A 23,711-nucleotide genomic window follows, 5' to 3' on the forward strand; every position below is an offset into this window, starting at 1 on the left:
GAGGGCTTGCTGCTCCATTTCTTCATACCTTGTTTCCACCTCTATAAGCTGCCGGCTGGCATAATAGATGGGTTGCATTCTACCTTCCTCTCCTTTTTGTAGCAATACAGCACCAACTGAATGCAAAGATACACTTGGATTTACATAAAAGTCTTGAGACCAATCAGGGGGCTTCAATATTGGACCCTTACTCATGGCCTCCTTAAGTTGCTGAAAATACTCTTGTTGCTCCACACCCAATTGGAAAGAAACTCCTTTTCTTGTCAACAAGTTCATGGGATGCACTATCTCTGTGAAATCATCACAAAAGCGTTGATAATACTTGCTCTTTCCTAGAATTCTGCGAACACTAGTGACACTCTCAGGACTTGGCAATGCCATGATTGCTTCAACCTTGTCAAGATCCATTTGCAGGCCTTCTTTAGACACAATATGCCCCAACAAGACTACTTTTGTTTGAGCCAAATGGCACTTGCTAGGATTCAGACACCCTTTTGCTTCATCAATCCTAGCTAAGGCTATCTTTAACTTCTCCATGTGATCTATGCACCGAGAATAAATGCAAAAATCATCAAAAAACACCCTTATGAACTTTCCCAAGTAAGGCTCAAGGACTTGACTCATGAACCTTTGAAATGTAGCTGGTGCATTGGTCAACCCAAAAGGCATCACTTTGTAAGCAAAAACTCCCCAAGGTGTGACAAATGATGTTTTCTTTTGATCTTCCTCTCGAATACGAATTTGAAAGTACCCTAAATACCCATCACATATAGAATACATCTCATACCCTGCTACTTGGTCTAGTATTTCATCTTGGAATGGCAAAGGAAAATGATCCCTCTTAGTGCATGCATTCAAAGGACGAAAGTCCACACAAACCTACCACTTATTTCCTTTCTTTTGTGTGACAACTATAGAGATATCCATTCTGAATCATCAACAAGAAAGATGAATCCTCCTCAAGCAGTTGTGTTACCTCTTTCTTTAGTGCCTCAGCTTGGATCACCCCCAATCGGCTTAGGCGTTGCACAACTAGCTTGCTTTTTGGCTTCAACTCAATCTTGTGCTCCACAAGAGAGACTAGTTGAACTTGTGAATAGCTTGTTGCAAAGAGACATGGAAAATCATCTAACATATCCAGGTACTGGAGCTTCTCACTACCTGATAGAGAATCACCAACAAGCTCTTCATTGCATTGGCGTCGTTTAGTGTGCTCCACATCCTCCAAATGAAGTGTCTCTATAGGATCTTCTTGTACCACCACCTTGTTCCCTCTTGACTCATCCCGATCAGCACCAAGACAAAGACCAAAGGCCACTCCTTCCACCTCACCCTCTGAGCTAGAGTCCTGAGAGCTACACCCTGTCTCTTCTTTTTCATTGGTTAAGTCAGAGCTCGAACTCTCTGATGTTGAAGACTCCTCCTTGACAACTTCCTTTTTGTGGCTTCTGGTGTTGTAGCACACCTTCTCATAATTTCCCTACAAAATAAATTCTTCAGTATCCCACTTTTGAACAGCATTCACCTTGCGTAGCCAAGGCCTTCCCAAAATCAATGGATGGGCACGTGGGGCGTGCATCTGGCTTGGTAGGGATCACCTGAAAAGTAGTCGGCATAGAAATTCCACATACATCCACTTCTAGATTCTTCACAACTCCCAAGGTCTTAACCCTAGTGCTATCCAGCCAATTTGATGCGATAAGGAGAGGTAGTACTAGAGTATTTTAAATCAGCATCTATCATGGTCTTCTCACTCATGACCCCATACCAAGGTATTTATAATTCATACCTATGGTATTTACAATGATCCATTCCACTTATTCTCTCAATCCCATATAATATCTTAGAAAATAGAAATAAGTGAGAGCCGCTAGGCTATCACTTGCTACTCAATCTCTTATCAAACATAGAAGAAAACAATACCAATATAAAATAAAAAATATCAATTTTTGGCATCACAGTACCTTATTCATAAAGTGAGTGTCATTCCAACTTAGAGTCTATCATTCTCAAGATGAATGGAAATCAATGGACATATTATTTCGATGATCAGTTCCTAGTGAGTGGTTTTGAAAAAATGGCAAACATTTTTATTTTGGTTTTCTTTTGTATCTCTCTCTACTCACCCCATTATATAGTTTCTCTATATAGTTTCTCAATCAGTTACTGCATGTTCACAATGTGAAGGTCGAGCTAGACAGTACTTACAAACCTGCCTCACTCAATCTCACCAATTAAGAACTGTGGTCAAATTAAGAACTGTGTGCAACTCAAACCAAGAAACAACGTATTCAAAAGCTCCTGACTTTTTTAAAGTCCAATTTCAAAACTGCTAAATGAAAGTCCAAAATTTTATGAATATCATAGTCTCATGGTTGTTTTTAGTTACTATTAAAATAGATATTGCTTGAATAAAGTCATTTGAATCCTTGGGAACATGAAAGTATGATTTCTCTCATAGAGAAGTGGTGTAAATATACAATGTCTTCGTGTTGAAATACACCATTGTAATATTAAAACAAGTAGTACATCTTTTGGTGGACGTGAGGATGGAGGGAGGATGTGGGTTTGTTTAATAAACATAAAGGATAGAGGAGGAGGAGAGGGGGGGGTGAGGGAAAGAAAAAATATTTCTTTGTAAAAAGTTATATTTTTTGCCAAAAGTGTGGGAAAGGAAAAGTTTTTTTTTGCAAAAAGCCAAAAGTGATTTTTTTGCAAAAAAATGGCATTTTAAAGGTTGAGCATACTCTCAACCTTGGCCTCCCCCCTAAGGTGAGTGCACACTCAACCTCGACATCAAAAAAAAAAAGACCGAGGTTGAGTGTGTGTTCAACATTGGTGGGGATGTTAATGTTGAGCATACAATCAACCTTGGTGGGGAGGCCAAGGTTGAGCATATGCTCAACCTACTCAATCTTGAAAAAGCCATTTTTTTTCATGAAAAGAACTTTTGAAAAAAAAAACTTCTTTTTAAAAAAAAGTTGATTTAGAGAAAGCAATGTTGTGCCATTGGAGGAGGAGGAGGGAGAATGGGGAAGGAAGGAGGAGGAGGAGGGGAAGTGGGGAGGAGCGAGGAGGAGGAAGGGGGGAGGAGGGAGGAGGGAGGAGGAGCAAAGGGGTGGGATGAGGAAGGAGAAGGAGATGGAGGAGGTGGAGAGTTGGATGGTGAGGGTGCTTGGGAGATTTGTGGGTCGTGAAAATAGTTATATAGGGATGGGCTATGGTTTTATGTGTTTTTTTTTAATTTTAAAAATTTTGAGAGCTCTATATATACTTCCATCTCCTCATTCTATCATCATCAAACCTGCTCCTCATTCTTCCTGTGAATATGGTCTTATCGGATCAAGTTCAGGAAAAATTCTTAAACTGTAAAATATGGTGTTAACAGTGCACAATGCTTCTCAATTGAGATAGTAGCACGTTCACAAACTATTCAACATATCAATACAACCCTTTCAATGAATCAATTACATTTGAGAAACCCCTCATCCTATGTCACAATTGAGCACAACTCAAACTAGCAATGCAAACCTGCTCACGTCAATCTCACCAATTAAGAATTTTGGTCAAATTAAGAACTATGCGCAACTCCAACCAAGAATGCACAATGCTTCTCAATTGAGATAGTTGAACGTTCACAAACTATTCATCACATCAATACAATCCTTTCAATGAATCAATTTCATTTGAGAAACCCATTGGCCAATGTCGCAATTGAGCACAACCCAAACTAGCAATGCAATGTGCATCTGAATTGAGATATGATCCCCCATTGCATCCATGAAAAAATCACAACTTATCCTTCCCCCTACATGCACCATAAAATCACAACAAGCCCATTCCAAGCATCTTATCATCCATGCATGATAATAACATCGTTGTAACCCTTGAAAATGGGATACTTACACCCTTTCCCAGCCTCACTATTGTGCACAACTTAATTTAACCATGCACCATGATTCCAAATTGAAATATCCCCCTCTCCACTCCCTCTACACACATGATACAATCACAACATGCCCATCGCAAGAAACTTATTATTGAAACACCATTGTAGCCAATACAAAGTGGAAATTTACATTCAAGCAATCTCTCACCCCCGACCTCACTATTGCACGCAACTAAATATAGCAATGCATTATTTCTGAATAAAAATATCCTATGCAACTTAATTGCATTCGATAATCCCCTCAATCGACCTCACTATTGTACACATCTCAAAATAACAATACACGTTGATTTTATATTGAAATATTCTCCACCATCTCCATCTACATGGGCGATACAATCACAACATGACCATCCCAAGCAACACATCATCAGAACATCATTCTAGCCCTTCAAAGGGTACACTTACATTCGACAAACCCCTCGTCTGACCTCATCATGGCACCAAACTCATAATGACAAGGCACAGTGCTTCAAATTTAAAATATCATCCATTCTTCTCCCTTGACAAGCGCACATGGATTTCTCTATTTTGACTTCATTGTCTTGGACTACTTTTTCAATTCTATTTTATTGCCTTGTCTTTTAAATTTTATTTTCTTGGACTTTTTTTGCAATGCCAGGTGCCATCCCAGTATACTTATTATTAAGGGTTTAGGTGGAAACATCATTATAACCCTGCAATAGTTAGGAACTCTTGCATTCATCAACCCCCTACCTCACTATTGTGCCAAAGTCATAATAACAATGCACAGTTCTTCCATGCAATGTACACTCTGTAGACAACCATGAAAACCATACAAGAACCCCCAAGCCAACTTTGAGGAAATACCAATTATTGTCGTGCTAGATAAGAAGAAAATATATCATTGCAAAATAATTTCTTTTATGGACCATACAAAGTCATGCACTCATATGGAACAGAGTTTCCCTCAAAAAGTTGAAATTGTGCATGTAAATAATTTAACAACGTAGAGTTATACATGTAGGAGACCAATGCTAAAGATTAACAAAGAAGGTCTCTTTCTAGAGCACATTCCTCTAGTAAAAAAATACAAAACTAAAGGATGTGCAACATAATTGAGGTTGCCGCACTGCCAAGCCAAGGAATTGGCCAGAATGTGATCAAAATCATTCAAAATACCAAAGACGTTTCTTCAGCCTACAACAACACCTACAACAACACGGTAGGTGTGCTTTCTACTTAGAGATTCAATGACATCCCTTTCAGTCAAGATCGGTTGATGTATAAACATGTTCTCAAGTATATAGAATACGTGTACTTTGCGTGAGAGATATGGCTTCTTGTTTTGAATCCTTCTCATGAAATCTAGTGACAGGTTCATGATGCATGGCTTGCAATGTGTACATCATAATGATGTGCTTTGAGCCCTTCCCCAAATGATTCCATTGTGAAAACCTTGTGCTGTTTTGATTGAAGGACCATTTCTTGGGTGACAATTGCATTCAATTCGAGATCTTTCCTTATTCTTTTTTATGCCTCTTCTAAGATGTTGGTCCTCTACCTCATCCATCTCCCATCTCTGAATGAGACATTTGCTAGAGCTGTGTCTTGTGTCCCAACATCTTGCCTCTCCCCTTCAATTTGATTGGGTCCCGACTTCCCAACCTACAATCTAAAATTTTCATGCAAATGCATCAACCTCTTCTTTTGAAAGGTTTGTCCCTTTCACCATAGGACAAATAGAGGGACATCGTGTGGGGGATCATCAATGTTCCGATTAGTTGCCCATGTGTGCCTCACATCTGTGTTGCAAAAATATATCATTTGGGTTGTCTTCCTAGCCATGTGAGACCTCGTTGAGAAGAAAGGATGAGGGACTCCCTTCGCACACCCTAGAATGGGCCAACCACATTTCCTAGGCCTACCTATCATCCCTAGATATTTGAGCCTGCTGCTTTCTGCAGTCCTCCTAATTGCCCAAAAAGTTTGATGCACTCGTGCTTCCACCACGCCTATATTTGTGGATTCAGTGGACACACTTGTTGCCTCTATCAATCTTGCTTCATTTGCATCAATTATGTCATCGTCCAAAAAGTGTATTTTCTTAGTCTTAGACATGGGCTCATCTCAAACACAACATTGTTTTCTAGTATGTGTCTTAAATCATCTTCCATGTCAATCAAAACAAAAAAAATTCTCTTTTGCTTGCCTGACTCTCAATCACCTCTCAAAGGACTTGATGCCTTGTACATTGGGGTGCCTATTGTGCTAGTATTCACATAGCCCCGAGACAGCCCCTACAACCTGTGATGGACTTGATGTGAAGCAAGAAGACCTGTCAAGAAACTTATCAAGGCTAGGCCCTGATCTGATGTGTCTGCCAAGGTTGTACGCATGCTATTTGGCACTTTGTAGAAGGGAATTCGTCATGTCCGTAACATAGGCATCATAAAAGGAAAACCTTTTCTTGTACTCCTCAATTAGCCAGCTTCCATGTTTTGATTCAGATGAGTTTGATCGTGGAGTGCATGCTTCATCATTGCTCTTCAATACCTGCAATAATCACTCAAATAATTTGCATTCGTGCAATATTTTTATCTTCAAACTGTTTCAATAAGCACATACATGCAGTGGTCGTACATATTTAATTGCATTGCCCCAATGGAAAATATGAATATGCCACGAGTTGAACTAGGCATCCATTATAGGTACATCATGGTCTCACATTGCCACTATGCCACCATTATCAAACAAAACAAGCCTACACTTCTGCTACGTCCTTTGTTGCTACAGTTCGCGATTGCTCACATATGTCATTATCCACATTTTGAGCACCTTTGACCACGCTCGGGGGTTTCACCTCCAAAAAGTTTAGTGCATCACATGCATTCAAAAGGAGGGGTATTTTAAACCCACTTTGGGAAAAATTTAACAGGATTACAATAATAGGAGGGGTTTTTTAATTTGACTTTAGGAAAAAACCCGTTCGTTCATAAGTAAAGAGGGGAAAGACCCGTTCATTCATAAGTATAGAGGGGTTTTTAAATTCGACTTTAGGCAAAAACCCGTTCGCTCATAAAGAGGGGTAGTTTTATTGGGGAATACATTTTAGTTGAGGGGTTTTTAAATACCCCTTGAACGCATGTGATACGTAGGATTTCTTAATAGTTCACCCCCCAATTACCACGTACCATGTGATATGGAGGGTGACGCTCTACAACCAGTGAAACATGCAAGACCTCTCTCGACCATGCATTCCATGTCCTTTGTTGTATACTTCTCTTATTGCATTCCATTTTGCCTGCGCTTTGCCTACCATGAACCCACAGAAATTCCTTTCTCATATCCATGCCCTCCCATTAAATCACTCAGGCACTCCCAAAATAGACTTGGGACTCCTTGTCCTCCTCTTTCATCTCACAAGTGACTACAGTGAGAAGCTCCTAAAAGCTACCACACAACAACAGTCAAAAGTGAAAGGCCCAGTTTTGATGTATATAGTAGACAACTTGACATAATCTTGCGGAACATGGGATCATATACGTGGCATGCCATTGTCACCCATCTTGAGATATGATGGGTGTGGTTAAATTGTATCCATTATTGGCATAGATCCCCATTGCCTGTACTCCTCGTCCTATGATCTAGATCCATGCCCAATGCAAGCTCCATTGTCAACATCTTAAACATAAAGCACCTATCGGTTTCAATCCCTTAATCGAGAAACCTGCTATGATAAAAGAAGTCATAACTGTAATCCCTCTTCAACCTAAGCTAGTTGTCATAGCCAAAATTTTCTACACTCGGCCACTTGCGTGCTTTGTGCACCATCTTCTTCAACCTTCAATATGACACACGGTATAGGGAGGCTCAAACAGGTGACTCAATCACTTCTCAATGCATACATACTTTCCACTATGGAAAAATGGTCCAAGCTTCTCGAGGACATCGTGCAACTCTTTTTTCTCAAGATGCTCATGGCCTCCCTCCTATACAAGCTTTGACATCACTAACTGCTTTGCAATGCACATATGCACCCTTCTTGGACTAGTGTTTTGATTAGCACACACCACTCTCTACACCATGTCTCTGGTCTTTTCTAGCAATTTCTTGAATGATCCTTCTTGAACACAATGTGAATGTTTGCCTTCATCTCTCATCAAGCGAGTGAGGGACTCGTCACTAGGCATGACATAATAAACACTATAGTTGCAAGATCTGCAACATATGGGTTGCTTCTTTTGTAGTAGCGACAGACTATCTTGCCATTGCTCATGGTTGGTAGACCCACATTGCAAGTTCTCTTTATTGACCCCTTAAAACAATTGGAATTCCTAGAGCCCCTTTTTATGTACCAAGGACAATCTGAATTTTGGCACTCCATTGCACCAATACGAAGGCTTCTTCTATACTCACCGTCAAAGGCAACATTTGATGTTTTCCTGGTTTTGTCCAAAGGTGGCCATCCAACTTGTGCTCCATCCCTGACATTGCTGAAACACTTTCCTTTGCACAAGGAAACTTGGAAATAACATCTCCATAATAAATCCTTGGCAACACCTCCACTCGCCGAATAGGCCGAATTCGACTCACAAGCTTGGTGAAGGTGTGCTTATCAAAAGCACGCAAGGCGTCAATGGTACTATGATACAAAGTTGGGGGTTTAACTTCGGTCATGTCTCAGACACAAAAATTAAATAAGGGGAAGTGGTTGTGGAATCAAGGAAAACCAGATAGACACACTCACCTTTTGTACTTCTAGACCAAAAAAAAAATACAAACATCAAAAGTGAAATCATACTCCAGCATAAGAAATAAGGACACCGGGGAAGAATTGATTTGAGCCAATCGTTCGGCCCCAGAAATGAAGGAATTAATAAATACATAGCTGGGAAGCTGTGAGCGAACATAATTTTTATTGCTCAAGTGCATAAGCTAGCATCAAATATATTACTCTGGATGAGGAGATAAATTGACTGCAGTCTGTGCCAAAAAATCATCCTTCTTGTCGCGAGTGTTTTGATCCCCCACCATCTGTATGAATGCGAATGATTGAAATTTTTTGCTATGAATTTTCTTCTGATAATTAGGAGAGTGTTGCAAACGGTTCCTGGATTAAAATGTGTTTGTGGGACGATTAGATACATTAGAGGACTTGCAAAAGGTGCCAGATTAAAATGTTGTGGGATGATTAGTATGCATTTTTTATTAGGAGCGACCCATTAGAGATCTCGGACATGAATTAGAAGTATGAGTTGCATCACCCGTTTACGACGGGTTAGAGTTTGAAGCTGTGATCTTAAAATGGCAATAAACAAAAATTTAAGTTTCATATGACCCAATTTTACTCAACAAAACAATTCAATTTATTAGGGGAGCTCTATGTAGATCTATTGTATCTTTTTGAATTTGTTGTCTTTGCTCTATACTCAACAAGAGTGCATGTATGCTGGAAGCACTGGCTCTAACTATGACGCTCTATCAATTAAGGCTATTTCCAAAAGAAAGTTAAAAATTATTTCGCACCCATGTAGTTTACAAAATGTATTAAGGTTGCTTCAAAGTGGGTAACTTATACTTAACCTTGAAAGATCCACTTATTATCATTGATAACTCTCTAAATTTCAAAGTCCTTGGTATAGCAAGTTACATTGCTTTTGATTCAACCCAAGCTCTTGTTTTTGGATTTCGGGGCTTGCATAATTACTGCTACTTTGTCCGGATCCAACACAATTCCTTCCGCCGAGATCACATGCCCCAGGAGTCAGTCGCTCTGCGGACTGTGAACACGCATTTCATAGGATTCAAACTGAAGGAGAATTTACTGCATCGTTGGAAACACTTCTGCAAATGCTCCAAGTGCTCAGTGAATGTTCCGAACACACTAAGGTCATCCAAAAAAATCCGCATGAAATCTGTCAAATAAGAGCCGAAAATCTCCTGCATTGCTCACTGACATGAATGGAATATGAGGCCATAGGGGTACCATTGGCTTGCTTAATTTTATGCCAAATTTTTGAAAGCTCTCGATCAGTGGCATAGGCATCCTTCATAGGCTCAAAAGGGTCTCCCTTAATGACTGAGATATTATATAAGCTAGGTCATCAGCCTAGTGCATCGGCAACTACATTCAACATTGTCTTTGCCTGGTTGGTATTGGATCATCGGTTTAAAATGGTCAATAAAGGCAACCCATTTTATGTGTCTATCAGAGATCACCAGTTGAGTAAGGAGATGTCTAAGGCTTTGGTGATCACTCTTAATAAATAATTCAGAACCCATAAGATGGTGCTTCTTAAGTTTAAGGGCATGGACTATAGCGGCTAACTCTTTATCATATGTGGAACAGTTTATCTCCGCTGGTTTCAACTTACGTGACTCAAATGCAATCAGATGGTTATCTCGCATACCAAAACCCTACCCACTAGCATCAGTGAGACCATGACAAAGAAAGGTCTCGTGAAGTTTGGCATGGTCAAAATTGGTGTTCAGTACATTGCCTCTTTAAGTCACTGGAAGGCTAAAGTGTAAAGCATAAGTCTTACACGTAGAAGTTCAGTCAATGGATGTGCCTTGTGTGAAAAATTCTTAACAAATCTTCAGTAAAAACTACACAGACCTAGAAAAGATCGTAACTCATGAATGTCTTTAGGATGTGGCCAGTTCACTATTGCCTTTACCTTCTTGGGATGGCAATACCTTCTTGGGATCAACTCGAATACCTTCAGTTGAAACGATGTTACCAAGATATTCAATTTCAAATTTGAAAAATGAAAATTTCTCTGGGTTGGCATAGAGTTGGTTCTCGCATAAGAGGCAGAAAACGAGATCCAAGTGTTTCTCATGTTCCTCTCGATTCTTCCTATAAACCATGATATCATCGAAGAAAACTACCATAATGTCTTGATAGGCAAGGAAAACATGGTTCATCATCTGACTAAATGTGGCAGGTGCATTAGTCAACCCAAAAGCCATAACAAGGATTTCGTAGTGATAGGTTTGGGTCCTAAAAGCAGTCTTGAAAATATCAGGCTCAATCACTCTCACCGGATGATACCCTAACTTAAGATTGATATTACTAAATATTATGGCTTCTTTAAGCTTGTCAAGAAGCTGATCGACTCTCGAAATGGGGTATCGATTCTTCGCTATTATTTTATTCAAGGCACGATAATCAATGAACAAGATATGTTTTGTCATGTCTGCACAAAGATCTTTTGGCTTAGGTATGTGACAATAAAGGGGAACTTCTTGTCACATTCCAAAATCATGGCCTCAATGTCCTGAGTCATGAATAGTGTGCTCAAGATAATCAGGTTTGGCATTGTGATCAACGCGCCAGGGCATCCCAAGAATGAGATCTTGGTCGCGCAAAGGAGCGGCTAAGAAATCATGCCTCTTGGCTAATGGCTCTTTAATCACCTCAAGATCCTCCACCATTTGCAAACAATTGTAATGTGATCCTTGAAAAGATGATTTAACTTTGTATTTTGTTTTGATGGATGGAAGACCTAGTTCATGAACTAAACGATGTGAAATGAAATCGTGGGTGCTTCCATCGTCAAACAAAACATTACATTATTTTTTGTGTAATGATGCAGTCATGCGTAACAAAGAAGTATGAAAAAGAGATGCACTTTTAGCCTGTCCATCTCTTTTACCATCATACTTTGGAAAAGTAAAAGTTTTGCGATTGATCTTACCTGAATTCTTTTTATCACAAAGCTTAAGTGCTTTCAGGATGGCCTTCCCCACGTTATCTCCATCATCATTGGACTCATGCAAAGGGATAGTGTCGTGGTGTCGCCGCAATGAAGTCTTTGTTGGAAAGGTCACCTCCCCATCTGTAAGCCCCCATATGAGGAGAGCATGGGGGGGGTGAGCCTAGGGTTTGAGTGTTTGTTACATGGGCATCTGATTGGATGCCATGTGGACAAGAGCCAAAAAGAAGAGTGATAAGATGGGGCTGCCACATGGACAGCATCTTGGTTGTCATGTGGACAGCACATCTAGAGTTGTGGTGGGCAAGAATCAAAGAGATGGAGGGTACCTGGAGCTAGGATGGATCTGCAGCAACAAAAGGCAAAGCAGTAGCCAGCACAAGGAACCCGGAATAAAAGGTGATCACATGGTGCTGACATCTACAGGGTGTACGGCTCTATACGGAACAGGAAAAGGGCCTCAGAGAGGCGCAGTTATGGTAGGATGTGCAGGTGCAGATGTGGAGCAGCAAATGGGGCTGCCAGTGGGCAGTGGCATGCCTTATATAGGTTGGGCCCTTGCCTAGAGTGGAGGGCCAAAGGCCCTAGAAGTTTGGGCCAAAGGGCCCCAGTTCTAGAGCCCTTAAAGGGTTGGACCAGCAACAGATTGGTCGGCCAGCCTGGTCGGCCAGTATGAAGCTGGCTGGTCGATTTTTTGACAGGCCCCTGGGGCCCTATAAAAGGAGAGGCTTGTTGCCTCATTTGATCATCACTTGCAGCAGCAGGAACCAATAGATTGGAGCAGCCAAGGAACCCTCTCTCAGGCCTATATATCAGGAGGTGAAGAAGGTGACAAGGAGCTGCAGATTGAGAGCTGGGAGAGCTACCCACCTAGGCTGGTGCAAAGACAACAAGGTGGAAGGGATCTAGACAGAAAGTCTACAGAAGCTCTAGGTGGAGCACGCAGGCTCGAGTCTAGAGATAACTGGTAGATAGGAGAAGGACCTTGTAGTAAGATCAGAGGACCACACCATTGGTGGGACTCTAGATCTATATCTTTTGTATTGTGTCCATAGTTTCGGACGGAAATATATATTTTGGTGGTTTCTCTATCTGTCTGGTTCATTGTCTATTGATGAGTCTGCACATCTATGTGATGCACATTAAGTAAAGAAGTTTGTGATTCCACACCCACACCACACTGTGTGAGCTCCTGGGCATTACTATAAATCTTCCGCTATGCGTACCCTCTGTTGGGTCTTTTCTAACATGGTATCAGAGCCCAAGTAGGAGGCTCACAGGTGTGGGAGCCTGAAGGCAGGGACCTTGCTAAAGGACGACCCTGATTCAGAAGCTCTAGGGAATCGACTTCTACGATTGGAGGATTGTGGCCTTGCGAGGAGGGTGACTCTCAATCAGGTGCGTTCAGAGTTCTAGTTTACTGAAATTGAGTTTGGTTGACTTTGCTGTGTGGTATAAACAGTAGAGATGTCGACCTCAACAGCCTCTTCAGCCCTTGCTTTCCCTTCCTCCTCCCCCAACTTTCTCTCATTCACTATCCCTAACTTTGGAGAGTCTGGGAAACTGGACACGACCAACTACCCGATCTGGAAAGTGAAGATCCGGAGTCATTTAGTGGCTCGAAAGTTGTGGAAGTTGACCACGGGAGTGGAGTCAAAGCCGGAGGACATGGTGGACAGGAAAGGGGAGATAGTCATGGCAGTAGACAGAGAGGAGCTTGAAGCTTGGGAAGACAGAGATGCCCATGCCCTGGCAATAATCATAGGGACTACGGTGGACTCTGTTCTTCCACATATCCAGCTGAACAAGACGTTAGTAGAGGAGTGGGCCACCCTGAGGGATCTGTATGAGATGGACACCTCCCGGATTTTGCTTCTTCAGCATCAACTCTACAATATTGATATGGAAGAAGGAGATACGATACATAGCCATTTGACGAAGGTCAAGGTGGTGAGGGATCAGCTGGCAGCAGTTGGTCAGAAGACAAACTCATGCCATTTGGCCTTGATGGTACTGAGAAGACTACCTCGGAGTTTCAAGAGCTTTGTTACGACTGTGACAGCAGGACAAAGGACCAAACCTCTGACGTTTGAGGAGTTGGGTCCATTACTGCTACAGGAGGAAGCTCGGGAGAAGCTCTACAATGAGGACAAAGACGACAAGGCGATGCTGGCAAAGGATTTCGCTGGCAAAGGAAAGGGCAAGCCTAACGGTGGCAAGTCCAAGAAAGATGACTCTGACGATGAGGGGACTTCTAAGAGGAAACAGAAGAAGTGCTTCTACTGTGATACATAAGACCCCCCATGATGTGATCGTACGATGTTTTGGGCTGGTCTTCAAGAGCCATTCGGATTTGGTTGTATCCACTATATCCATCCAAGAAAGAGTGCACCTCATGCCCCACCACTTCGTCCAGCATAGAATCCATGTACGACAAGGGAAATGGATCAGGTACAGTGGCCGCGTTCAGCTTGCGGTAGTCAACACAAATCCGTAATTTCTTTTTTTTTTTGGCACAATGACAATCGGGGAAATCCACTCCGGATTCTCAATCGGTGCGATGAATCCCACTCGCAACAACAGGCGCTCCAGTTCTTCATGCACTTGCTTAGCCACGTGCGGATTTGTACGATACCTTTGTATCTTTGTCGGTGTCACATCTAGTTTGAGGTTGACCCACTGCTGGTAAAATTTTGGATCCAGACCCTTCATATCCGCATAATCCCCAACGAACACATCGAAAAATTTCCACGAGAGAGCAATCAATTCACTGTGAAATTCAACCGTCAACAATGTGCTAATTTTGACTGGTTTAGATGCTCCATCCTCTCCTAGATACACCGTATCCAGAGCATCTTCCTGAACTCACATGACTCGGCTCATCCATTCTTCAAATTCTCCCTCCTGTTGCATGAGATCCCGTGGATCCAAATCCGCTACTACTTGTTGGGGCTCAGTCGCCTCATCCGGAACTGTGCTGGCCGCACCCGCCAAAAGACTTTGATGCATGTAACTTTCCGTAATGCCTTCCACATCGATGGTGAAGATAGGAACTAACTCCCGATTTACTTTGAGAAAGGCTTCCTCCTCATCATCCTCCAATCTGTCCGCCATGTTCCCCATCTCGACCAACACAGGTCGTACCGCATTCGCCAAAGCGGCTACCACGCCCATTGTGACCCACACTTTCTTCTTCCCTCTCCACACTGAAATGACGTTCCACTCCCAATTTTGATTGACTTTTGCTTCCGCAACCAAGGCCTACATAAGAGGACGCTATACTCTAGTGTTGCGGCTTCCATGTTGAGCACCACAAAGGACACCACGAATGAAATGCACACCACCTCCAAAACAACGACCCGTAAGATTTCGAGTGGTCAAACCCGATGTTGATCAGCCATGTGGTCTAAGAATGGCGCCAGCTCCCAAGACATCCATCCCATTTCTTGGCAAGCCTTCAAAGTGACGATATTGACCCCCGAATCGCCATCTACCAGCACCTGAGCAAAAGTGCGCCCTTGTGCCTTTGCGGATATAACTCGGATTCACATGTCAGTGAGAGCGACTACCGGTACTGGGCAGGAATCAACTTGGCATAGCTTCACCTCTTCTGGTTTAGACTCCGTGTGCACAAAATGCAACAATTGCTAATGGAATCTCGAACCAGGTTAAGCAATCTTCCCAATGAAATCTGGATCGGTGCCTCCAGAATGCACTTCAACCCCGGCTCCCTTTGCGGAGAATTTTCTCGCTTCTTGGCTTGGTTTGCGACCAACGGAGTTGCTTCGACCATTCCTTGGTTAGTGTAGCTTGAACTTGGCCTGAGTCTCCACCTCTGATTGGACAACCGGTTCCACAAACTGCACCTTACGTGCTTCACTAAGCGTTGTTGCAAACTCTACCAGTGGCATCAGTGGTGGCTCCTTTGTCACCAACTCGTAGACTAGGCTTCGGACGTGTTCCTGGGCTGGCCAATCCAGCAACTTGTCATCGTTCTTGGGAGTTGGTCCTCGCAGCCTTGGTACTAGCATGGGTGATTATACTAATCTCCAAGCACACCAACGGATCATCATCAACAATGTGTACCATTGAAGTGCTAGGCATTTTCTCGAACATCTTTTGCCGCTTCGAACGTTGCCAATCCCATTTCTGAGCCTCCAAGCATTCGTTCTGCCAATGGCCTTCGCCCAAACAAACCAGACAGGTTTTCAATCAATTTTGACGACAACCCCTGCCTCCGCGTCCGCAGCCACCGCCACCTCTGCCTCGTTAGAACATCTGTTGCTGCGACTGAAACGATTACTACTATGGCTGAAACGCTTGCTACTGTGGCTCTTTTTACACAAAAGACGCAGCCGCATCTTGCCATTGACCAATCGCTCTCTGACCGCGTCCATTATAGTGGCATCCCATTGTGTTGTATTAGTCAAGCAAATCGTGCACCAATTCACATTAAGAGCACACTCGACTGCGGAGTGACGAGGATTGCGGCAGTGAGTGCACCAGATACCCTTCAAGGCTTTAGGTACTGATCCTTCTCTGGAAGCCATTGGAGTATCCTTGCCTCCTCTAGAGGCTCTACAGGTCTTCATTTTCGCTTCCTGGTTGGATTCCTCTAAACTGGTAACTTCAAAGCTTTCTTCCAAGCTAGTCACATCTGTGTTATCATCACTATCATCCGACTTCTCAAATTTTGGCTTCTTCTTCTTGGCTTTACTCTTCGTGGATTTGCAATTCTTGGATATCCTCCCATGCAACGAATCCCCCACTCACACTACTTGCGCCATGACCACCTTGAGTGTGGTCTATGTCCGATCCACTATGACCAACGCCGTCCACGAATCCCATGACAACCCCAAAATGAAGCAATCATTGGGTACATCCTGGGCAGGCCGTTCATTCGCAGACACATTACGTTGCATGAGTAAGTTGAATTTGGATGCATATCCTTCCACATCCTAGCGACGCAATCTATCCAAGAATGCATCGCGATCATCATCATATGTGGCGAAATGGTCCACTGCGTACTCAACCAACCATCGTGATGCCTTGCCCGCTAAAGTTGACTCAAAAACTACCTCCTATGGGAGTGGTGCCATAGGTCTTGGATTGTTGCGAGAAGCCGCTGAAACCACAATTGGAGACAAAGATGCGAACAGGCAAACTCTGATGCCAATCGACCCCTCCCGGAGCTTCTTGCTCTCCATGCTCGGGATCGCCGCAGCCGCGTCGATGGTGTCAAGGGATCAAGAGGTCCTTGCAAGCACATGCGCATGCATGCCTACCGGGAAGATATAACAACCGCAAAATTCGCTACAAGGATTGATCCACAGGAGATTATAATTAGAAGCGCAATTGTCTAACCATTTAGCATTCGCATATGGCTACATCGTGCTCAGATAACAAATCGGTTGACCTGGAGGCAAGCCCTACTTGGGGTTAAAGGACAACTTAATGAAGTTCAATTAATCATTTGAGCGACTGTTACCCAACTGATTTGGAAGCTAAGAAATAATGCTGTGCTTGACTATGATAAGGTTGTGAATAATCTGATCCAAGAAGAGCAGACAGAAATCCTTGTGATTCTAGCCTGTTTTAGCTATAAGAATGACGAGCTAAACTCGCCCATTCAGCTTTGAAACAAACACTTTAGCTCTAGCAGTTCATTGTGTTCATTATCTTTTAATATCAAAGTTTCTTTTTACCCCCCCCGCCCCCCAAAAAAAAAAAGCCATGTCTCAACATTACATAATGTCAGGACAAGAATACAGTAGTGCATTCCAAGCAGGAGCTTGGTGCCCATTTTTCTATCACCCCCATAAAACAAGGGCATTATATCAATACCTCTAGCACAATACATAAGTCTCAGAAAAAACTGGGCCGTGCAATCCCTTCATACCTAGCCTGTTTTCGGAACCTGTCTTGTACCATGTGCACCGGACCATCTAGCCCACCTTCCATTCGCATTCTCTTCCCGTTAAATACACGCATCCCATTCCTCTTTCCAACCAGCTTCCCTCCTTCCATTACAAAAGGCAAGCCTGCATTCCACATTTTTCTTTTGCCATCTTTAGAAAACTTTTTAACAGCATCTTCAACATGCTTCTTTTTTAACTTCATTCCGGCTTCTTTCACTTGCATGATGCTTCTGTTCTCCAAGTTTGAAAACCCTGCACCCTTGAAAACAGGAGATAATCCCTTTGGATTGCCAGCCTGCCAAAGTGATTCTTCCATAGTCGGTATTGGCAACCTACCATCATGCCTGAGTGAGCCATTCCAATGCTCGATTCCAACATTCCTATCCTTGCAATGCTCTCGAAACTCTTGCTTTGATATGGGTGAAACACTTCTCAACCTTTCATTTTGGTGCCATCCATCTGCGCAAAAAGCCAAATTCTTCCTCCTCATGGCAGGCCTTCCCACAGAATCATAGCTGGATAGATGCTGAGTTTCAGGATCTAAATGCCCTCGTTTCCTCTCCCGGAGGAAGCCGGGGCCATTCCAATCAAAGCTTCTGAATGAGCCCTCCTCATCTGTTAAGCAGGAATGCTCACCAAGTCCACCGGGTACATCCACAAAGTTTACTCTCCAGTGAAAAGCTTTCCTTCGATCTTTTGGAAACAATCTCACCTCATTTCCAGCTACCAGGAAAACCTTTCTCATTGATAGCAATGCATGAGCAACTTTAGCATTTGGCAAGCACGCCACAATATTAAGATGCTCATCAGGCCTTCTGGAGGTCGGAAACGTAGTGGTGAGATATCTCACCACTAAACTTCCAACCTCCAGAAGGCCAGTATGACAGAGGGTCCTCTCAAATAGCTCATTCAAAGCTCCTCGAAGCAATTTGTGGCTCAGCCCTTTTGCAAGTCCCTCCACAATAATCATACACTCTGGATCAGCTGAACAGACTCCAGCTGCAGAAATTCCATTCCAAGATGCAAGTGGCAATGGGAAAATACCAATTGGCATGACACAATCTGGTTTCTTTCCAGGCTCATCTCCAAACCTCCGAGGCATTGGGGTGATGTTCGAGGGCAGATCTGAACAGGTACTTCTTAACCTTGACAGCCATTGAGTCATGTGTACTTGTCTTTCTCTATCTGCATCAGACCTCCAAGCCTGTTTTAAAGGAATTTCGTTTATCTGTCGGGGATTGTGTACTGAGTCTGGATGCCCAGACTGTCCTCGCCAATTGTAGCCTGAACGATACCTGGCCCCTGATCTAACATAATCTGGGGGGCGCAGGATGATGTAGGATACAGGACTATCTTTAGGCACAAAAAGCTGAGTATTCTCAATGTATTCATCCATTACCGCATCTGCCGTAGCCTCAGAATTAAATTGGAAGAACGCATAATCTGTACCAGGTTGAACAGATATATACTCAAGGTACCCACCTTGGTTGCTCTTCCTTGAAATTAAGAGTAAAATCTCCTCAAAGACCTTCCTCACGCAGTCAATCTTGAAATCATCCCCTCCCGGAAAGATACCAACAAAAAGGGACCGTTGCGGGCATATGACGCTTGAATGCCTAGACATGAGAGGTGCTGAGCTGGCATCACGGCAGATAAATACATCTTCCCCCATGTCTTTTAGTAGCTGTGGATTCTTGGTGCACTTGAACACAAGAGCATCAGCTATCAGTTCGGAAGCCACCTCCAAGTAGGCATCACAAGACTCTGGAAGGAGATACACAGACACCACAAACTTAATATCTATAGATCCATCAGAACCCTGTAAAATCTTGGAAAAAAAGACTTCAAGATAGTCCTTCTGCCAGCGGGACTTCGGTACATTGCCAACAAATATCACTCTAGCTGGCTTCAATGGCATATATTCAATGAGGGGCCTCACAGAAGTGTGAGTCCCTTTACATCCTTCAATGTTGAAGTGGTATCCATTCACTCCCCATTCAAATACATCAAGCTGATTAGCCCCCAAGACAATTTGTGCAACTTTTTCTGTTGACAATTCCACAAAGGCAAAATCTTTGAGCACTTTGACTACCTGTATCTCACCTAGTATTGCTGGGGCAAAATCAAATCGTTCAAGAAAGTTCTCCATCAGACTCTCCAGGATTACCCCGATGTTCTCAATTCCATCTGGAATGCAGCCTACAAAAACCGACCGTTCCTTTGCAACTACAGACCGTGCAGTTTCAAAGGAAAGGTCACTATCAATAGGCCATTTCCAGTTCAATTGGATTGATTGAATAGAAGGAACACTCTCATGAGCAGGGGGTTCAGGAACACTCTCAGGTTCAGCACTGAGATGAGATTCAAGGTTTTCACTGTGATCACAATAAGAATCAGGGGCAGATGGAAGCTTTTCCCCAGCCACAGTGTTCGATGGAGAGATGGTCTGACCTTTTTCATTACACCGTGCCTTATCGGCCCTTTTACCAACATGCCAGACGTTGCCTGGTGGTTACACAGTTAAAGGAAGCATTCGTCAGGAAAACATCAGAGATGAAAGGCATACATCAAATTGTTGAACATGAAAACTCCTGGGCATACCTTCTGCATCACACAACACAGATGGAACTTGCTCAGTAAAGTAAGTTCCTCTGCCAGGAGTTCCAGGAGAGAAGCGTTTGCATACATTTCCTGTGTCTGCTCTTTCAAAATCTTGACTGTGGCTAAAGTGTGTCTCTGCGCTTTCAGACCCTTCACTTTGGCTGGACTCGGCATCAGAATCTTCGCTTTGACTGGACTCAGCATCGGCTCTTTCAGACTCACAACTGTGGCTTGACTGGGAAACTTCACCTGAGCTATACCCAGGGGGCTCCTCCGCAAGAAGAGTTTCGAGAACGTTACGCTCTTTGATATCGAATGTCAAAGCCTCCGATAAACTCCTATCATGGACGATGGCACTGGAAATTTCTCTGGCACCAAGGGGCGCCGTGCTTCCCGAACTGGTGATCCCAGGATCTTTAGCAGAATGCTTTGCACGAGCAGAAATAGCTTTGAGGTCCTTGGTTGTGTTTTTTATCGATGCTTCTTCTACAGGAATCGTCTGGATCCTTGAGTGTGCATTATCTGAGTCAGGCCTATCCACGAGGTCAACTGAGATACTGCCTGGAGCAACACTTCCACTTGTACATGGGATTTCACACTGATCAGCTTTCTCGACGTCAACCGGTTGACAATCCATGTCTTGTGTATCGGGAACAACCGCTTGGGGACAGCAAGCTTCCTGCAGATCGCCACGGTTCGACATGGCAGAAAGTTCGTTTCCAGCATCTACTTCTTTCGGAGGCAAGTCGAGGGAAGAGTGTGGAGCATCCTCTTCGTCAGATGAGGGGGCAATCGTCCGAATTTGAGAGCTTTCATTGAAACAAGATTCTACTTCTATACGACTAGAGAGAGCAGTAGCAGCCATACCTCGAGAGCTTCCATTGAAAACAGACTCTGGTTCTTTGAGACCAGAGAGAGGAGTATCAGTCATATCTACATCTTCGGATCTACCAGTTCCTTCAGAGTTCGAGGTACCTAACTGTTCGTGTGCTTCGAATTGTGCATCTTTCTGTAAGATCTCCTTATCTTTTACATCATCCGCCAATTCCGCAACTTTCGAACTTGCAGACGGTTCAAGCTGGGAGCTTTTCTCTGCAGCCTCAATCTTTTCGACATTGAGCGCATCGACATCTACTGATCCTTCCGTACAGAGTCCCTCGACCCGGCCTCTTTCTTTTACGGGCTGCCTCCCTTCCAATTGCTCGTCTTTTTTCTGGAACACATTAGGCTTTACAGGAAGCCTTACTCTCTTGACTCGTAGCCTCACTTTCTTGGCTAGCTCACTGATGGCTGTATCCCCAGTGGAGTGCTGATCAGTGGACTGATTGATTGGTTCAAATCCTGGCGGCAGCGAGCAGTCAGACCCTGTGCTATCTTTCGTGATGCTCTCGGGAGCTCTGTCACTGGATACCGCCAACACTGGCGCGGCTGCCGAAGGACTGATTGGATACTTGGTCTGACCCTTCTCGTCAAGTGCGTTTGCCTTCATCGTCAACGTCACTGGCGATATATTCAGCAAAGAGCGAGGGCTTCGACTCAAATTGATCACGAGCTTGCCTTTGGAGTCAAACCCACTCTTGCCGCTTGGTTTCAGGGAGCAGACCCCAGAAGCGTCTCTGTTATTGCCACTGAAGCTTCTCCAAAGCAGCGCAGGGTTTAAGCCGGCCTCGGTCGGGGGCAGCTGATCAGAGGTGGTCGCCGGGGCAGGGGAACGTCCAAGCTGCGGGGTGAAACAACAGGGCAAACTCTCGCAGTGAAGCTCGTGAGAGGGCATGCCGGGCTGTACAGGAGGCAGGCCGAGGCTAAGGGAGCGACGCTTGTAAACTCTCTCCAAGGAGGGGTCGAAAGGGGAGGCAATTTCACGAGAGGAGGGAGAAGAGGGAGGAGCAGGGGAGGACATAGTGGGGCGAAAGAGCTCCGGAAAGGTGGTGAGAGGGGGGAATCAAAGGCGAAGGGAGGAGGAGGAGGACGCCATAGCCGAGCTTTCTGAGCAGGACGCCATAGCCGAGCTTGATGAGTTTGAGCATTTGCTAAAACCCTTAAACCCTCAATTCACAAAGAGAAGGCCTCCGCCACGTCATTCCTCCCCCTTTCTCATAATATCTATCTAGACTAGATAGATACCTTTCCCATTTCCTTTTTGTTGTTGTTTTTGCCACATTTTGCTTTCACTCTAGGGTTCCGAGGAGCCTTCCGAGAGTATATTTTTTCTCTCAACACTTCGTAGTGCTTTAGAGACGCTCATCGGAGTTCTCGAGTTTTTTCGCTGAAAAAAATCAGCTCTTTGCCAGCCTTCGACGGCAGTTAGAGCGGTTACACACCGCCAAAGGGGGGGCGCCCCTCTACGCATTCTGATTGCCCCCCCCATTAAAGATGGACAGGCACTCTTTGGTGTGTAAAGGCCCTTATTCGCTACGTCTTCTGCTAGAAACAAGGATGCTTCTTATCTACTTTTAATAATCTCGATTTTGCTTAATAAATATTATCTTTTTCTACCGAAAAAAGCAGACAAATCACAAAACTCGGGGTTCAAAGAAAATGTTTTCCTCAACAAATCACTTGCAGATGCCGTGCGACAACGCAGTGGTAGGGCATCTGGCCTACCAGCATGGCAAGTATTTGGCTCCCCTTGCCACATTTTGCTTATCCCCTCTTATCTATCACTCTAGGGTTCAAAGCAAAGTTCAAAAAAAAGGTTTTTCTCAAAAAATCACAAACCTTGGGGTTTCGAATTTTCGAAGATTTTGCTTTAGAATTTGCAAATATCTTAGCTAAGATATAACTAAATTGCCTAAAATTGTACAAATTTTGCAAATTTTGAAATTTTGCAAAATTTGAGAAAAAAAAATTTACATGTGAAAATGAATATGTTGCAGGTTCATTGTATATAGTTTGCATGTTTGCTACGAACATTGAATTCCATACCCCTTTCCATTTCCTTTGGCTCGCCTTGTTACCACATTTTGCTTATCCCCTCTTATTTATAGCTCTAGGGTTCCAAGCAAAGTTCACAAAAAGTATTTTTTTCAACAAATCACAAAACTTAGGGTTTTTCAATTTTCAAAGGCTTTTCTTTTTCTTGGAGAGGTGGGGGGGATCATAAATAAAGTAAGTGAAAAAAAAAAAGAAAAGTTAACATCTCTATAAGAACTACTACTACATAGGTGAATCTTATATCGCCCCACAAGCTACAAGTAACTCTTGAGAGTAAGGAGCAACACAATGAAGTGTAATCCAAAGCTTCTCATATCAAAGGAAGTTGAAAATGCTGAAGGAAGCTTCTGCTTGTGAAAAATCATTACATTTCATTATTTCTAATTTTTGAAGGTTTTTCTTGAGAATTTGCAGATTTTTCAGCTGAAACTTAGCTAAATTATGTGATATCTTGCTTAGCTAAATTATGTGAAATCTTCTAACTTTACAAAATTGAGAAAATATCTTTTACAAGTAAAAATGAAAATGTTGCAAGTTCATTGTATATAGTTTGCACGTTTTCAATGAACACTACAAGTCTTAGTGTTCATTTATAAGTTTTATTTTAATATATAACTATGATGC

The 23,711-nt window shown here is 43.2% G+C and overlaps 1 protein-coding gene across 2 annotated transcripts; it reads right to left on the reverse strand.

Moving 5' to 3' along the window:
• Positions 1 to 17,374: 17,374 nt before the first annotated feature.
• On the reverse strand, positions 17,375 to 22,184 carry LOC147897498 (uncharacterized). 2 transcript variants are annotated; one of them, XM_087380324.1, is made up of 3 exons: positions 21,021 to 22,184; positions 20,154 to 20,885; positions 17,375 to 20,057 (listed from the first exon to the last, which is right to left on the reverse strand). In XM_087380324.1, exons 1-3 carry the CDS (start codon positions 22,051 to 22,053, stop codon positions 17,500 to 17,502), a joined length of 4,323 nt encoding a protein of 1,440 aa, XP_087236450.1. In that variant the 5' UTR covers positions 22,054 to 22,184; the 3' UTR covers positions 17,375 to 17,499. The 2 variants fall into 2 exon arrangements, with proteins under 2 accessions (XP_087236450.1, XP_087236449.1); XM_087380323.1 differs by having other exon boundaries at positions 20,154 to 22,184.
• Positions 22,185 to 23,711: the final 1,527 nt, after the last annotated feature.

The sequence above is a fragment of the Dipteris shenzhenensis genome, chromosome 10 (assembly GCF_047967505.1).
Source record: "Dipteris shenzhenensis isolate YYH24624 ecotype China chromosome 10, Dip_SZ_1.0, whole genome shotgun sequence".
NCBI lineage: Eukaryota > Viridiplantae > Streptophyta > Polypodiopsida > Gleicheniales > Dipteridaceae > Dipteris > Dipteris shenzhenensis.

What these genes read in the sequence shown, in the direction of transcription:
- LOC147897498 (XM_087380323.1), bottom strand. Translation starts at nt 22,053, where the DNA reads ATGTCCTCCCCTGCTCCTCCCTCTTCTCCCTCCTCTCGTGAAATTGCC. An exon ending in TGTGTTGTGTGATGCAGAAG is followed by an intron (nt 20,058 to 20,153) that starts GTATGCCCAGGA and finishes TGTAACCACCAG; the next exon opens with GCAACGTCTGGCATGTTGGT.